The sequence below is a fragment of the Hypomesus transpacificus genome, chromosome 3, assembly GCF_021917145.1.
Source record: "Hypomesus transpacificus isolate Combined female chromosome 3, fHypTra1, whole genome shotgun sequence".
Classification (NCBI taxonomy): Eukaryota; Metazoa; Chordata; class Actinopteri; order Osmeriformes; family Osmeridae; genus Hypomesus; species Hypomesus transpacificus.
The window spans coordinates 7,395,988-7,414,409 of record NC_061062.1 but is presented as its reverse complement, the minus strand read 5'-3'; the positions used below and the strand labels follow the sequence as shown (position 1 = coordinate 7,414,409).

Genomic DNA, 18,422 nt, shown 5'->3' with positions numbered 1-18,422 from the left:
CAAAAGTCTTACACACAAATAAATGAAATAAAAAGTCAAGCAAAAATGATTTAAGTGAATCAGTATTTAAATAGTCTAACATAGGTGAGCATAAATGACAAACTGTATCATGTGATGACGCAACCCGCCATTTCGACTCGCTTGCATTGCGCCGCTCCCCCTTCTTGAACGCCTACTTTGGTTGCATCCAAACAGAACATCATGGCGATTGATGGTAAGTAGGCCAATAACGCTACTTCTCTTATTAGTATTAACTCACTTTGAATATAATGCACGCTGACGAGCGTTTTGTCAACCAGAAGCAGAGGCAAATTTATAAGGTTCAAGCAGGGAAGGAATATCGAGGTCTTTACGGAAATGTGCAAAAGTTTTTTATCGTTTGGTCTCTTCTGAAGGGTTTGGGAGGAAGCACAGTGTTATCTCACGGTGTGTAGGCTACTACTGTAAAAATATAATAGCGTACTAGACGTGAAAATAATGTGGTGCTGAAAGGACAGCTCCCGATGCGTTGTTTCTTATACACCCCATGTTCGCTTGGAAAAGCGGGACATGTAGGCATACAGTAGTTTCTATTTTTAGCCTGATTATCGCGAGTTCGACACATTTTAAAGCTACTATTTATCCAGGGAAGACAGTTGTTGTATTGTCATAGTGTGTCGAAACCTTAAAGGTTGTAAAGAAATCGACCGACAAATGTTTCTGAATTGGTGTTCCACACTGCCATCGAGCCCCATTCAGGATCCTAGCTCTGTGCTCTATTCAAACTCAGTTGGTCTATCATGCCATGTCTTTCCTTTTCACGCTGATGATTTTCGATAGCAAGCTACCAAATAGCAAAAATTGCATATATATATTGATTAAGCAATTTAGGCCTCCATGTTTGGCTTTAAAGGTATGCCATTGTAACGTGTTTATGTTGTTTAGTAAATGTATAGCTTTTTAATTAGCATTTATACTGCCTATGTGCTCATGACTTCTGTTGTGAACATGTTCAGAATGAAGAATATTTCCATTAGGGTTGTTTTCATTTGATTTTACGTTTCACTCTTTTGTTGATGTAATACTTTCAAATGTATATGAAACTCTGTAGCCTACCGTGTATCTGCTTGGTTTCCACTTATGACTCCCACAGCAGCACCCACACACTCATCTGAAATGCTGTTTCCTGTCTGCCCACAATATTGTTGTGCACAATGAGCACTGCAGTGTTTTGTATATACTTTTTGAACAGCTTTTGCCTACTGGTTTGATGTATGTCTTGTTTTGACTTGGAATAATAATGCTTTAATAAAATAAATCAAGCATATAACTTCTTAAATGTGTACAGTACATAGTGTAATCTAGGTTAAACCTTTGTCAAGATGGTGTAGAATAGCTGAATGTTTTAACCTTATTTTATTTAGCAGAACACAGACGTAAGTAGCCTATACATCACATTAGTGGATAAGGGATCAATAAATCCAGGAATTGCTGTGTTTTTGTCTGTTGATAATCTCAGAAACAAGACACCGTTCAACAGGTGTATTGCTCAGGACCCAAGCAGTTCGCAAGGAACAAATATAAACTAATTTGCCAGGGGGCTAAAGAGTCAAGGATTGGTAAACTGTTGTAAGGATGTCGTAACGGGTAGAAAGGTCAAAGTGTGGATTTGTTTTATACCACATAGTGTTAGCTACCTGTTATATAGTCTGTCTTTCAGTGTCTGATATTGGCTAGCTAGCTACCCACAGGACTAAAGCAGGAATATATATATTCTACAAACACATACAAAAACAACAAAAACAACAAAACTCTTAACAAGCATAAGGATGCCAGAGTTGGTTTTGAGGAATTTCATAATGTTGAGATATACAATACAGTCCTTAGTAGAGACATATAGTATATGATACAAATAATATGATTAATGAAATGTTATCAAATTTAGATGTATACATAAACTGTGTACATTGTCTATGTTTAAATGTACTGAATACACTTTTGGAAGGCATTGAGAGTCTGCTGTATCAACCAGAGTGGGGTTTGATGAGAATGTTGTTTGTAAAAAGTTAAGAACTGGCTGGCATGGATAAACTGAGCAAACAGATTCAGTGATAAAAATCACAATATGTGTGGGCTATGGAATATTTTCAGATGAGACCTTTATTTTTTAAGTGTTTATCTTGTTTTTCTTACTTCAGACTTTTTCTTAGATGGGGGGTGGTCAGGGATATCCTTTAAGCATCTGCAATAATCATGTGTATTAACCATTTCATCAAAGTTAATTACTCAGCAATGCACAAAGTGATTCTTTGATTACTTAGGAACTATGCATTTCATAAAAGCCTCCGATGGTAAATTCAGCCTAAACTCACAAACATACTTTTATTTTGAAGTCACACTTACTGTAAAACATAACATTTGAGTGGTTTCTATCACTGTTGGGTCAGTGAAATCTTGAATCTTTCTTATTCTTTGTGCCATAAAACAATAAATAGGACAAATGTAGGTCCTAAAACTATTCAGATTTGATATTGCTAGCATGTGTGTAGGTGTGTGTGTAGGTGTGTGTGTAGGTGTGTGTGTAGGTGTGTGTGTAGGTGTGTGTGTAGGTGTGTGTGTAGGTGTGTGTGTAGGTGTGTGTGAAACAGCGTGAGTGCCTGTGCTCAGTAGGAGTGGGAGTGTATTAACTGGGATTAGTGTAGCATTAGCTGACAACGAGGTTCAGTGCTTTACTGGGATGTGAGGAAAGGAGAACTAAGGCTGGTCTGCAGAATCAACTGGTTCAAGGACACCACCGTTTCTATATCTGTATATCTTAAACCTCAACATTGTTAAATCATTGTAACTGAATGGATGTTTTTGCTGTTATTGCTTTATGTGGCAATATTTACATGGATGATCCAATCCATGGTTTGAAGCATCAAAGGAGAAATATATTCCTATCTGAAATATGACTGAAATGACTATGACATATTAGGGAGTCAGGTGGCTGAGTGGTTAGGAAATCGGGCTAGTAAACAGAAGGTTGCTTGACCGATTCCTGGCCGTGTAATATAACTGAAATGACTATGACATAGTAGGGAGTCAGGTGGCTGAGTGGTTAGGAAATCGGGCTAGTAAACAGAAGTTTCCTTGATCGATTCCTGGCTGTGTAATATGACTGAAATGACTATGACATAGTAGGGAGTCAGGTGGCTGAGTGGTTAGGTAATCGGGCTAATAAACAGAAGGTTGCTTGATCGATTCCTGGCCGTGACGTTGTGGGCAAGGCACTTCCCCCTACTTGCCTCGGGGGAATGTCCCTGTACTTACAGTAAGTCGCTCTGTATAACAGTGTCTGCTAAATGACTTAATGTAAATGTAACATAGATTTCCGTGCATTGTACAATAGTTACTTTCTAGGTCATTTTGTATCTAAGACATACTCCTGGTATCTTTTGCTCATCCTGAATGCATGACTTGGCTCCCTAGTTTGTCAGTGTCTCTGCCTCTGCCCCTGTCCTCCTTCTGCTCTCTTTTAGAATGTTTATTTTGCACTCCTGTGATTCCTCATGGGGCTTGTACTAGGAGAGTGTAGGCCTGAACCCTAGGTGGAATGTTGGATCTTTTGGGTACACACATGCATACACACAGATAGAGACAGACACACATACAAACAGATCCAAGTATCCTCTGTTATTGTTGAGTGATCAAGATTTGACAACATATCTAGAAAGACTGTGTTTGACTGTGTAGTTGATTCAATCTATTTTCTGGGTTTATGAATGGGTTGGGGAATGAATAACAAAGCCATCAAAATATGTTGTGCCTTATGAATGGCATAATGTGTTTTCACATGATGGAGTGCATGCGGTCTGTCACTAAGGTGAGCATTGCCTGAGGCACCCTCTTCTCTGTGACCTTACACAGACTATATAAAACTTGTCTAACAACGGTTGTTGTTGTTGTTGTTGTTGTTGTTGTTGTTTTTCTAATTTGACTTTGTGGTTTAGCAGCAGTTAAAATAACTCAAAATGTTCAATTCTCACTTTTGATGGAATAATGGAACAGTAGGTCGGTCCTAAAAATGTGTCACTTGGAATACATTTAAAGAATGTTTCCAATGCTGCCAGGCCGAAGTAACACAGAGAATAACAGTTTATGTTAATCTCCCAAGACACATTCAGATTTGTAACATTTTACAGTGCAAGAATATCACACCTAAACAATTCAAGATGTCCTTAATATCTACATGGAATCAAAAGCCCTGAATGTTGATCTAAAAATGGCGTTGCCAGTCCACTATGCTTCAAAGAATGTCAGCCATCCAATAAAAAAAAATCTTACATGTACTAGTTGTCTGAAACGTTTGTTATTATTATTATTTGGTGTGGTTAACGTCTGGCGATATATAAATAACATGACTGACTGAACTCATACAGTTCCATCCTAAAATCAGAAAGAGCATCTCTGACTCATGTTGTAGGTGTTTGTGTCGTGCTACTGATGGTCAAAATGTTTATTCACTCCCGACACAGCTGCACATCAGCTCTTTACAGTGGCGACATGCAGTCACCATTTGTGTAGTAGGAGTTCTGGGTGCATGTATATGACTTTGGTTCAACTCTTAGACACTCTCATTCTGTAGTCTGATATGGGAGTTCCATACAGAGGTGGTCTCTGCTAATTCATCCTGGAGTTCATACAGTATATTGACAAATAAGAAAACAAATTAACTTATCAGTAATACACAGTGCCGTTTCTGGCCATTCTTGTGCCCCAGGCACCCAATCTACACCCCTGTAGGTGGCTAATGATAGTGGTAATGATAGTGGTAATGATAGTGGTAATGATAGTGGTAATGATAGTAATGATAGTATGAAGGATCTCATGCCGTATCAGTTGTATGGCATTCAATGGTGTCCTTTTTGTACCTTTTAATTCTTGTGCTGTTCTTTTGTGCATTTCAGTCCCCAAAAACATGTTTCTGTCAAACATCCCTGTTACCTGGTTGTCTTTCACTTTTCACTCCATCCAGTTGTGGGTCTTTAAAAATGCATTTTCATTACAGGTGGTGAGCGCAACTGTGGAGTACATGAGCTCATCTGCATCAGAAAAGGTAGGGGGCGAAAACACAGGGACTCATAACCCCAGACAGCTCCTCCTATGTCACCTTTCTGTTAGCCAATCCCCAATCATCTGTTTTTTCAGGATTGTCATGTCGGTTTCTATGATTTGCCATGCTACATCTGTCTAACTTCATCTTGTTTGAATGTTTTTTTGTTTTTGTTTTTGTCTTTTGGGCCTAATCAATATGTGAGGTGTTTGCAGTGCTGGTCCTAGCACACTTGATGCTTCATGCCCTGGCTTTAAGGTGGCCATCATTTCCCAAAAGCCACCTCTTCATTTCTTCTTTGAGGGCTGCCTACCTAACCTATACGGTTGACCGAATCTGAGTGCTTGGGAGTCCTCACTTTTGACAGTCACAGTCAAGTCTTGTTAGTATTGCATATGTGAGCACACGGAACCTGTGGACATGGGAAGATTGGACAAATAATTAATTTAACTGAAAATAGTACAACTGGTTTGAAATGAGAGAGGGCACAAATCTTGAGAAAGGCCCCACAAATTGTTCAGACCTTAAAAATATGACATTCTTGTTTTCATAGAGCACTGGTTTGCTGTAAGGTGCAATTGTTATCCAAGGAAATCTCCATCTCTCAGTGTCTTTTACACGGGTTAAGAGTGATTTGGGGAATTCTAAATGTAAGGTTGGGACATTGTGGGTTGCAAGAATATTCAATTTACAGTGGTAAAGCAAGACAAATTTATTGGATGAGGATAGATGTGGATCCTTTTGATCCCAATCATAATGGTGTTTTATGACACAAGATCTTTAGAATATGACACATAACATCTCACCTGTTTCAATGACTTTAGGACATTGGGAATTAAGAAACTGTCAAGTTCAGTATGTTAATAACACATTGTGCCCCTTGGATAACATTGCTTGTTGTCACACAAACTCATTGATTTGCATATACTGTGTGGTGCTGTGAAGGACATCCTGGACGTTATGTAATGGGTAAATGCCCTTAGTGACCCAATAACATGATTGAGAACACCAATTTGCAGCTGTACTGCACCCTACAATCCAAACGTTAGCATTTACTACTCTTCTGTCCACAACTTAATCTTTAAAGGCATATTTGCTCAAATAAACTCCGCATCCTGATAGCAATCAATAAATCAAATGCTATGACAGTACAATTAAATAAATCTGCGGCCATTAGATGACTGTAATAAACAGGACCAGTCGTTTGGACTGATTGCAATGATTGGATGACATTCGGACCGAGTGCAGTGATTGGATGGGCTACTTGCCTGTTTACCTACCTACCTTTGCACACTCTGTCCATGCGCTCATGCAGTAGTCAGGCATGTGTTTTAGGGTGGGATATTTTGGGTTAAATACATTCAAACGTAAGCCAACGTAGCTAGTTACCTTAATTTACCTACCCTGCATATAAGTTACTATATTCTGTCCACAAAAAATTAAACAGTAAACTATATCAAGGGGTATAATTCATGTCACTGCACTTGTTTCTTTGAGAAAAGATACAATGAAAGTAAAAAAAAAACATACAGTACATTTACACACACACACGTTTGTTTTCTTTGGTGTAATTCCTTTATGCCAAGAATAATTGTAGCAGGACTTTCAATGCCCATGAGGCGAACACGTCTATCAGAGTGACCCCAGCTGACCCAGTAAATTAGTACATGCAGTATCAATACTTGTATTGCATGTTACATAAAACAGTTGCTTTCCAGTCTATTCCACACTCAATTAAATCATACAGGATAGGGCAGAGCATTAACAGATGAAGCAATTTATTTTATTCTTTCTCTACTTCCTCTACAGTATTTCAAATTATTTAGTGCCCCCATTAAGTTCAACTTTTGTGCACTGCAATTTTGAAATCGATCCACTCTGTTTATATCAAAAACTGATCTTAGTTTCAAACATACTTGTCAGAAACCACTGAACCAAGTTCATCAACAATTGATTTTTTGGGAAATGTGTCTAACAAAATGATCTAGTTACCTGTGTGTGTAGCGGTAGTAGGAGCTAGCTAGTTCACTGCAGCAGCATGTGTTGACCTCAGATTGGCAGTTGATAATGAAAAGGTCTGTCCTTAAACCACTGATCAGTTAACAATAAATAAAGATAGTGATTACTTTATTACTTTGATACTGTTTTTAATGTTCTGAATATAATTACAAAAAATTATCTATACCTTGCTATATTAAGTTCATGAGCACATAAATAGAAACAAATATGCCTATCTACTGTCATTATGCTGTTTTCTTATGCCTGCATAGCCATAAGTTTGGTCTTTGTAAGGTGCGACTAGAAAAGGCCTGTGTCACTAATGTAAGTCAGAGGTTACAATATTAAGTGTATCATGCCATGCAACTTTGAAAGAGGGAAATAGAAGGAGCGACAAGGGCATTTTTTGGAGCCCTATCTAAAGACCTCAACAAAAGCTATCTAGCATTCAGTGTCAATTTCTATGCCTACAAAGGCTATGCTAATGATCTTGTATCCTGCCATATGGTGATACAATATACTTCCTTGATTTCTTGAATTCATTGTCCATTCTTCTGTGATACTCAACTTGAGTGTATCAGACACCTGCACCTTACAAATGTAATAAATAGATTGATTTGGTCTTGAACTTGTCTTAACCTTCATTGACTTGGTACTTTCAGAGCAATTGGGTATTATCTGATACGTCTTCAATATCAATACACGTGGACTACGGACAGCTGATGCGGTCGCAATCCATACATTCAATCCACAAACCTATTTTTAATTCTACCTTCTCTAGTTATAATTGTTCTTTGTTTTGTTGTATGTAACTTGTTGCCCAATGGTTTGTTACGTTCAAGCCTTGAAAAAACATTTTTCCTTGCTTTTCTCTACTTTTTCCACTTCAACAGATCCTTTCAATGCAGATTTGGATCAACCCGAGAATTAGGATGTTATCTGTATGTTTGCATCCTCCATTCTTTTTTCTTTTCATATGGAATGGTCTATCTAAATCAAGGTTTTCATTTTTGTTTTTTATTGGATGTATCGATGACAATCATCTTAATTGATTCTATCTTGTTTTTCACCCTTTTGCAGTCTCTCCAGAGGCACTGGGGTTTCTCACAGCCATTGGAGTCTTCATTGTCCTTATGATTCTTCTGTTCATGTACCTCAACAACAAACTGACACCAGGGAATGCTGGCAACCTGCAATGCCTTGACAAATTTGGGAAAACCAAGGAGGTGCAAGGTAAGATGTCTGGATGCCACACATAAATGAATGCCAGATTCCACACCCAGAGAATCTTGACAATGCTCTAGAAGAAAAGCATTAACTGGCCCTCAAGAGACTTCACCTTGTTGCAAGATTAAATAAAATATGCTTTCCAAATGTGTAATTGAGATCACCATGTTGAGTTTAGAGGGAGTTAAGTTTTGGTTTAACTGGTGGTAAAGAGCACTAGGAGACTTTAAGGGTAGGGACCTTTCTCTTCCTTGTCCCTGCATTGGAAATATTGCCATCACTATGCAGTACAATTGAGAGGCGAGTATAGAGTTGCATAACACCTGTAGGTTGGAAATGCCCCTTTTCTTTCTATCTCTTACCTTTTTTTAATGAAGAGACACAGACAACACACATATTCTTACACATACACACACAGATACACACATACACACTTCTTAAACCATAGCATTTTTTACAAAGCAGTACTCTTCTTCCCCAGCTTTTGGCCGACATATTCTCCAAATAGCCTGAATAACCTAGATTTCTTCCATACAGTAGGCACTTCTCTATCAATAAACAGGTATTTCCATCAAGTCAAAGATATTTTAGAAGCTGGTTCATGTAAAACTCTGACCTGAAAAGTTGAACAGGCTTGACATAAAAGGAAAAACAATTCTGACAATACCAGGACGATAAACAAGATTTCATTCTATATCATTTCCTGTCACAACTTTCTGTTTGTGTCCTCAATTTGGGATTCAGTCACATAGGGTGCTCAGGTTATCTGTGTCTAATTTTTCCTTTCTTCTACAAGGTGGTTTTCCTTATGTCCTTTTGGCTCAAGTGGGGTGCTACCTTTTTCAACGAGCGGTTAAGTTTACTACACTGTTTTTAAGGTTGTTTAATTTCAGCTCAACTCTTGAGTGTTCCCATTAATTTGTAACCGGATATGAATCTGAAACTACTTCCATGACAGTCCAGCCCTTATTTCCCATTGCCATCCTCTGCCATTTTAACTCAAATCTGGAGCCCACTTTGCATGGAAACTTTGGAACTATTCAACAACATTTTATTATATATGGCCAGCATGGATATTGTTATGATCTAAGCTTTCTTGTCAGATTCACGGTGATGTCATAGAGGTGCTCTGAACTCATGTTTTATCTGTCATAGGGTTTCATTCAAATGAATGTGCTGCATGTCTTCAGTTGTTAAATTAACACACTGATGATAATACAGTTTGACCCATACAGTTGAAATGAAATGAAGGTATGCCAATTTCAGATCAGTTGTTACAATGACAACATACCTATTTAATTAATTCACCTCTGCTACTCTCTGCTGTTGGTGGACTGTAACAACAATCTTCTATATATTATAAAGATAATAAAACATATCTTTGGCATGTATCTATGTATGCCAAATATGATGCATGATATGGAACATGTGTAAGTATCCATTAGACTAGTAGGCAGGATAAATCACATTCATACCAACTTCCTGTGTTCCTACTCTCAGACGACCCTCCCTCAAATTCAAGTAATTTGAGTTGAAATTTATGACACTCAAAGTTACCACACCATGTTGTCTCTCCCTTCCCCCTAGACAAGGTCTACCCTGTTGAAGACCTAAGGGATTCGTCTGACAGTGAGGACGAAGTGATGGGCCAATACCAGGAGGCAGTCAATCGTTCACAAAGCCTACAAGGATGCAGGACAAACTCTCAGCAGCAAAGGGGCTATTGCTGGGAGACCAGGCAGAAATACAGCCCTCTATCTGTGGAGTATGATGGTTACAGCAGCGAGGCCTCTGTGGAGGATGGTGAGTAGATACTGGTTCTACTTTAATCAATAACATGTTGTTACATGTTGGACTAATCAATAACATGTTGTTACATGTTGGACTGGTAGTTACATAATGTTAATTTACTGTAACTCTACACATGCATCAGTTGTTGGAAATATCCTGGTATGACCCATTTTGGAAGTGTAGTGTTTGATAAACAAATAGTTTATTGAAAATGTATTTAGTTAAATCATTTAAGGTAGCACATCTGATGTGTTATTAAGAAAGTGCATATGAATCTGAGCTATGGTTTGTCACACAATTTATGCGGAAACAGTGTGCTTTATATTTTATTTTTTATTCCCGTTAGTATTAGCTAGACCCCCCTTAGTATTAGCTAGACTTTGCTCCTTTTGTATAGTCAGTCCACATATTTAAGTTCATATTCCTATATGTTTAATGTATGCACCTCCCTGCGAAAGTAAATTCCTTGTTTGTGCAAACATTCATGGCGAATAAAATACTTCTGATTCTGATAGTGTGTGCCAGAAAAGTAAATACAATTGGTAACCGTGGTTCATAGTGAGCCCCTATATTTGCTTTTGTGTATCGTGTATGTGTTAAACTAAAAATGATACGTTGTCTTTGGACACCCAGCCAACTGCATCCAGAGGATGCGGCGAACGCCCCCGCTGGACGAGCTCCAGCCCCCGCCCTACCAGGACGAAGACGGCTCCCCACGGATGTCTTGCTCACCCTCGGACTTGGGCGACACCAAGTGTGACCTGTCCTACACTGATAGTCCCCACCACTCCTATGGCGAGTGCCCAAGTGAGGGCAGCGGAGGCCAGGAGATGGAGAACTACTTACACAAGTGCTACGAGGAGGATGTACCCAGTGACAGCACAGCTGTGCTCAGCCCAGAGGTGAGAGCGTCAGAAAAGGATTTATTTAGACTTATTTCTCCATGTTTGTCTTTTGATCAAGGATAGCATACTTAATGTAATTTTGTCCAATGACTCTTAACTTTTTATTTCACATAGTAATAGGGTTAGTGTTATTGCACACAGATTAAGAGCATATGTCTGATGATGCAAAATTGTTTTGAAGTTCCTTGTCTCATTCAGTTGTTTTCTTTATTTAGGCCTAACGCTTATTTATTCTAATATCTTAACAGTCACAATTCTTGCCAGAATATCTAGTGGTTTCTATGTGTTCACTGTATAATGTGTGTCATGTCAGGCTAACTAGGCTACATAGCAGAACCACAGCAGCATAAAAAGATGACTATAATAAAATTACTATCCAGATGTCTAAATTAAAGGAACACTATTCTAATAGTGAAGTCATGTCGAATGCACATCCCTAATTTGAATGTCAGCGTTTTTCAGTTGAAATGTTTAAACTATCAATCATTCCATAGATTCACTTTATATCACATTGAAAAAAAGATCTCCCTGTCAGTAGTCTGTATGGTAAATAACTCATAGAAATTGTTAATGTTTTTATCTCACAGAAACCCTTGTACAGGGCATGGTACAAGAGCAAAGATTCACATCAGAAACAAAAGGTAACTCTGATCGTCCTGATTCATGTTCATGTGGTTCGAATCCCCTACCGTGTCTTTTATTTTTGTCTCCAAAGTAGAAAATAGATACCTTAAGTATTAACTTTACACATGCGCAACTGTTAAGAGGCTAGCAAACATATGTCTCAAACGGTCGTTTAAATACCTGGAAATTCTTTACTGTATAAGTAGCATTGATTGTGGTCGTGGAAAGAACATTTTGGAGCGTATACAATACAGTATATATTGATTAGCATATTGGTATACCATTGGTATTTTATGTTCATTTTAACAGCTTATTGTATTTCTTCTTTAGGACATGTCAGCTAGAGGGTCAATGGTGCTGCTCCCCAAAGGCTATGAACCAGATCCAGTGGCCAAGTACGGCACCCTAGATGTCGTGCTTGACTACGATTCTGGGGACCAGCGGCTCACAGTCACAGTCACAGCTGTCACTGACATCCCCGCCCTTAAACGTACAGGCAACATCTCCTGGCAGGTTCACATGGTTCTTCTGCCCACTAAAAAACAGCGGGCAAAGACGAGCATTCAGAAAGGGCCTTGCCCTGTGTTCACAGAGACCTTCCGATTTAGTCACGTGGAGTCAGATATGATCGGAAACTACGCTATCCGATTCCGCCTCTACAGTTTGCGACGAATGAAGAAGGAGAAGGTACTGGGAGAAAAGGTGTTCTTTCTCACTAAGCTGAATCTTCAAGGCAAGATGTCAGTACCGGTTATATTGGACCCCTGCTGTGCACTCCCGGTGAGTAGATTAAAGTAACCTGCCGTTTCTCAAAGGGTTTTATAAACTCTTATGCCTGAAGACTGTTGTGTTACGGTATATCATTTTTCCCATGTATTTTTACCATATAGGATACATTTCCATTTATGTTTGTATTTGTCTCGAATTGTCTTTCACTTTATGCAGTTTATGAAAGAAACAGAAACAGTGCATCAGTTTTTTTTCTTCTTTAATGGCAACAAAAGAAACAGGGAAACACATTTTTACTGTAATGGATTACTTATTTGAAAATATAATTAAATAACGGAGTACTTGAAGTGCAAAACTAACGCCTTAAATTACTTTTTTTACTAAAAAGAAAAGTAATACGAGTAGTCTAGTCTAACGCATTACTTTAACGCAGTACCCCAACACTTTATGAGAAGTCTACATGTTTCTGTGGGACAGTGATAGAAGAATTGTTATTGATCTTGCTCCTAAATGGCCAATACCTACGTGTTTGCAGGGTAGTGAATCCCAAGGCAGTCTCTCAGAGCTGTCATGCAGTGGGAGTGCTTCTTCATTCCAGACAGTCAGTCAGGGCTCCATGGCAGAGATCCTGGTGGGGCTCGTGTACAACGCCACCACTGGGCGTCTGTCGGTGGAAATCATCAAAGGCTGCCACTTCAAAAACCTGGCTGCCAATAAGCCACCCAGTAAGTACACTAAAGCATTCTAGAAAAATATTTGAAGTAGCTGAAAACAGGGAAAGTATCGAAGAATAGCTCAAGATCATAGAGAACTAACATGAAATAAAAGATTCCATAACTCTAAATTCATACATTTGTGTCTCACTCTTAAGAAAATCCCTGTGTACAATTATAGAGAAAATCTATCAGACCAAAAGATTAAAGAACGCTCACTAATTTTTTCATGGTAAATAGTAATTGACTTCTAGCTTTTTACCATTTGTCCATGTCTGGTTAGTGATAAGGCCACTTGTGCTAAATCCATCAGTTCACCAGTTCAAACTCTTAATTTGAACTACCTCTCAACTTTGGAGCAACTGCATTGCTAATTTCACATATCCAAAGCCTGAGACCATCAGATCTCTTATCATGCACTACCTACAGCACAACCTACTGCAATCTGTCCCTTCTGTTTTGATCCTCCTTTCCTTTCATCTTCCCACCCAGCCCCCAAGTTACCAGAAGATCCAGCAAGTTCAAACAATCTTAGACCCTTGCTGAACTTTGTGTGATACTGTTGACTTTTTGACCCTGTTTCTCTCTCCTGCTGTTGTTTGTGTTCTCTCTCTTTCTTTTTCTTATGTCTGCACCTGAACTCTCACCCCACCTATTGACATCTTGGTCCATTGTTTCTCTTACTGCTTCCCAACCCTTGTTGTCAGATGGGTTGTTCTGTTGTCTAAAACACTTGATAGGTGGACAGGTTTATATTATCAGAGGTGAGTCTCTGTCTAGCAGACTGAGGTGGCTGCCACCTTCCCTACCATTACTCTTTCTCTCACTGTATTTTTCACTCTCCCAATATAGCTTATGCTCTGCACCAAGACCTGCGTGAAGTTAGGCCCCCACCCAATATTTTTTAGGTCATTTTGAGGTCACTCAGCACCCCAACATGCTGCAAATTCACTCAAAACAGTCTTGTTTATGTGTGCTTTGTCAGTGCCTTTAATAAATGTTTTAAGTATGTGCCACAAATGAAGCGGCACAAATGAAACTTTTACCAGCACATACCAGCACATACCAGCACATACCAGCACAAAGTAACACAAACAGTTGAACCTATTTTAAACATATTTGAGGATGTTGGGGGGGCTGGTGATGTCATCCCCCATAATTAAACGTCTAATATTTCAAAAACCAAAGCAGCACATAAAACACTTTTAACGGCACAAAAGCACAAACAAACAGGCAAGACTATTTTGAGCGAATTTGGAGCATGTTGTGTGGCTGAGAGACCGCTTAATCACCAATAAAATACTATTTAATATTTAAAAAATGACTGCAGCACAAATTTGAAAGTTTACTGCACAAACGGAACACAAACGATTGAGACTATTTTGCCTACGTTTTGCGTTGGGTGAGGGCCTACTTAACGCAGGTTTGCACCTAGTTGTATGTACAGCGCACTTGGATGGCAAAGTATTTTCATGGATGTAGGAGATCATTGACTTCAGAGTTTTGTCTTTTGACATGGGTAGAGACAAGATTGAAAAAATCCAACCTTGACACAAAAAAACATTGAAGCATTGAACCTGTAACCATCATATACATAATACAGCTAAAAGCTGTTAAAACTGTCTTTTCTAGCCTGGTAATAGGTTAACATTTTAGCTCTAAGACTCATCCATGAAGAGCAATGCTAACCCAGATCCTTGTATACTAGTTAACTGTATGAATGGGAATACTGTATTCTGTCATATCATCCATGCTAATTATCATAAATGCTTCTCCCAGTCCACCCTTCGGCCTTGCTCCCTGCTTACTTGTATTTTGGTGTGGTTCTAAACTGCTTGCCTCTTCAAAACAAAGCTTTTTTGTCTTCAGGCAAATGCAACACTTTATTGCACACAAAATATGTGTACACAAAATTATATTTTTGAAGATGCTTTCTTTTAAATAAAAATATAATTTATTCATTACACTACGAAATGCAGTCACTCCTATTATTTGACTAATCTCTCATGAAGCAGCATGGACAGAAGATGTTGTGGTGTTTGCTTATTGATTGATGGATAAGATTGCATAGAGAGTATCATTTGACATCACTGATGAACCCTTAAAGTCCTACTAAGCCTTATGCCTTTGTGATTATAATTTGGGATTGAAAAAGCCAGTTTTCAATTGTAACATTCAGTTAGACACGTCAGTTGTCTGTCACAAATGCTCTCATTTGCTAACAATGCCAACAAAGTGCTGGCCAATTGAGATATCCACAGCTCAACAATCGAAGCCATAAAACTACATATGACAAGGAAATCAATGCTACTTTAGTGGTTCTTTTATGTCAAAGTGCTCTCTTTGACATAAATGTGAATTTTAGGCAGTGAGCTACACTTTTGAAAACCGCAGCTGGCTCTGAAAAACATACAATATCCTATAATTAAATCCTTACCCACACAAACACAAGTGAAGATTGTATAAAATCATTGTGAAGTATGGTGGTGGACAAAGATGAAACATCCTTTATGATTGGTACTCTCACTGCAGTTTCTTACAATTTGATATTGTGGTCTTTGTCGTCATCAGCTGTTCTGTCGGGGTGTACAGCAATGAAAAGAAAGGGAAGTGGAAAAGAAATCCTGAATGTTTGCTTGAGAATAGTTGAAAAGGAATGGCTCCCCACTGGGGGGTAATTTGATGGGTTGAATATGGAATGATTTTTAATTCGCACTGGGATTCTGAAAGAAATGCAAAATATTAGATATGGGTAAAATGTCTTCGAAGAGTCATGGTTCAATTATAATTCTATTTCCCTTTTTCCCTTTGAGCCATGGTAAGGCTCATCCTAGTATTGCAAGTCATAAATTATCTTATGCATTGTGGTGCTTTTTGTACTTTTTTATTTTTTGCAAATGCAAATCAAATGCACTATGATCACCTTTAAAATGTATATTTTTCACATTTCAAACATTGTAATTACTAGTATTTTAATCATGTAAATGCAATATGTAACAGTTTGAAGTGTGTATGTTGTCATTTATCTCTATTCTCTCTCTTCAGATACATATGTCAAGCTGACCTTACTGAACTCAATGGGCCAAGAGATGTCCAAGTGTAAGACATCAATATGTCGCGGACAGCCCAACCCCATGTACAAGGAGACATTTGTCTTCCAGGTTGCCCTGTTCCAGCTGTCTGATGTGACCCTCATCCTCTCTGTCTACAACAAACGCAGCATGAAACGCAAAGAGATGATTGGCTGGATCTCATTGGGTCTCAACAGTTCTGGGGAAGAGGAGCTCACCCATTGGACCGAGATGAAAGAGTCCAAAGGACAGCAGGTCTGCCGTTGGCATAGTCTTTTGGAATCCTAGAGGGGCTGAACACAGGAATGGATAAGAGGGGGGAGTTGAAGGGAAGCTTGAAGATGTCTTTGGTCTGGCACATGGCACAGGCTTGGTACTGTAACTAGGAAAATGTGCCATGTGAATTGGCCAACAGCCCAACACTTGACTGAGCTTTATACGTTTTTGCACACATTGTTTTGCAGAATTATTTGGTTTTGTCGTTTTGAAGGTGATGGGTGGACAGTTTGACAAGCTGTGATGTTGATAACTGTTTCACACTTGCCAAAACCCAAGTTGTTTGGTTTGAATGGGTCAACTAAATATCTTTAACCGGGTAGGTGATGCGGTTAAGAGATATTAAACATGCTAAAGAGTTCTCAGTTTCTACTATTAACTGTGGAACCTTTTTTCTTTTTTTATCACCTGAACCTTGCGCAGCTGCTGTGCCAACCAATAGATTTGTTATACATGTCAGCAATTCTTCACAGCAATTTTAGCTCAAAATAATATGTAGGCTAATTTCACTTATTCAAAATGTTTTGGTAGCGAAGCTGGCTAAAGTAATGTTTAAGAAAGGTGATCGTTGAGTGTGGAGTCAGACAACCTCAGGTTGTACCCCTCGAGGGGGCAAGTAAGGGAGGAAGCGATACTGAGAAGCGAAGAAATGACACCTATAACACAAGCTATATAACTTCAACACAACGCATCAAACCCTATTACACTTGGCTGGATCACAGAGAGCTTCTCTCAATCCCATAGTTAAATATTTTGGTCAAAAACACTACTGGTCTTCCATATGAATAACATGCTTATTAACCATGTTGAAGTAAATTATCTGGGTTAACCCCATTTAAACTAATCTGGCGAAAACCCTGATTTTTTGAATGACAGTTGTAAATCATACCCTAGTGTTACTTGTCCACATTACAGACCTCATTTGAAAAAGTGATTAGTCATCACATTTCAAAAGCTTAGTCTTTCTAATAGATGATACTGTCATGGTGAGTGGCAGATGACACTATAATGTATTTAAAAACTCTATAGGTGTTTTATTGGCATCTACCTGCGCAAGCTCATTTTCTATTTTAAGCACTTTAAATTGTATGAAGTGGATTTAGCCACGTTGATGCCAACACTTGATGCAGATCAAGGAAATGTTTTACTTTATGGTTACTTTTACTCTTATGTTTCTGATAGACCTCTATATTTTTTGTCACCCTTTCCACCCAATTTTACTTACCCCACTGCTATTTGTTATTGGAAACCACTCACTTGCCTTATATGTTGAGCTTGGGCACTTCGTTACCCTGTTGAGAGGAAGAATCCATGGGATCCTATTAGCTTTTTCCCTTAGGGGTAGAGACACATGGTCGATTTACAGAAAGCACACAACAGTCTATGGAAATGAATGAATTGCAACTATCATATATTATATTTCAGAAATAGAGCCTTGGAGTTACAGTTTGTAGATACATTTTTGTTTGCCAAATTAACAAGGGTGACTGTTATTATAGTTACTCCATCTTGTCCACGGAAAAGAGTAGTTGTTATTGGCTGTGTCTGTTGTGGTGCAACTTTGCAATGTGCAGCTTATCAATTAGAGTGTGTATTATTAAGGCAAGATAATGTGTTTTAAAAATAGGGGTTGGTAACATTTACATTCTTGTAGTGGTGGTTGCTCTTTGGGTGTCATAATGGGTGTCTATGTTTGTTTTGAGAATGTTGAACTTCTCACTTACAAATTGTTACTCATTGTATACTTTATATAGATATTTTCTAGATCTATTTTTGTATCAATAATGTGGACCTTTTTAAAAGACAATATAGGGTGTGGGTTGTATAGTCTGGTGAGCAATATGCTATTACAGCCATATCTGTTAATCCAGTTTAGTTGGCTTTGATTTGGTTCAGCGTGTATGCTAGAATAAACACCCTGTCTTCTATGTTCAGTGGAAGTTAAAGTAAAAGTCTGGGAAAAATAGGGGGGAAAAATACAGGGAAAAAATGCTAATGTCAAAAAACGTTTATT

At 38.5% G+C, this 18,422-nt stretch overlaps 1 protein-coding gene across 1 annotated transcript; it reads left to right on the top strand.

Annotated features, from left to right (window-relative positions):
* The first annotated feature begins 201 nt into the window (after positions 1 to 201).
* Positions 202 to 17,277, top strand: syt14a (synaptotagmin XIVa). The gene is made up of 9 exons (XM_047017240.1): positions 202 to 214; positions 5,030 to 5,077; positions 8,153 to 8,305; positions 9,887 to 10,102; positions 10,724 to 10,992; positions 11,950 to 12,399; positions 12,884 to 13,073; positions 13,748 to 13,825; positions 16,107 to 17,277. Exons 1-9 carry the CDS (start codon positions 202 to 204, stop codon positions 16,418 to 16,420), a joined length of 1,731 nt encoding a protein of 576 aa, XP_046873196.1. The 3' UTR covers positions 16,421 to 17,277.
* Positions 17,278 to 18,422: the final 1,145 nt, after the last annotated feature.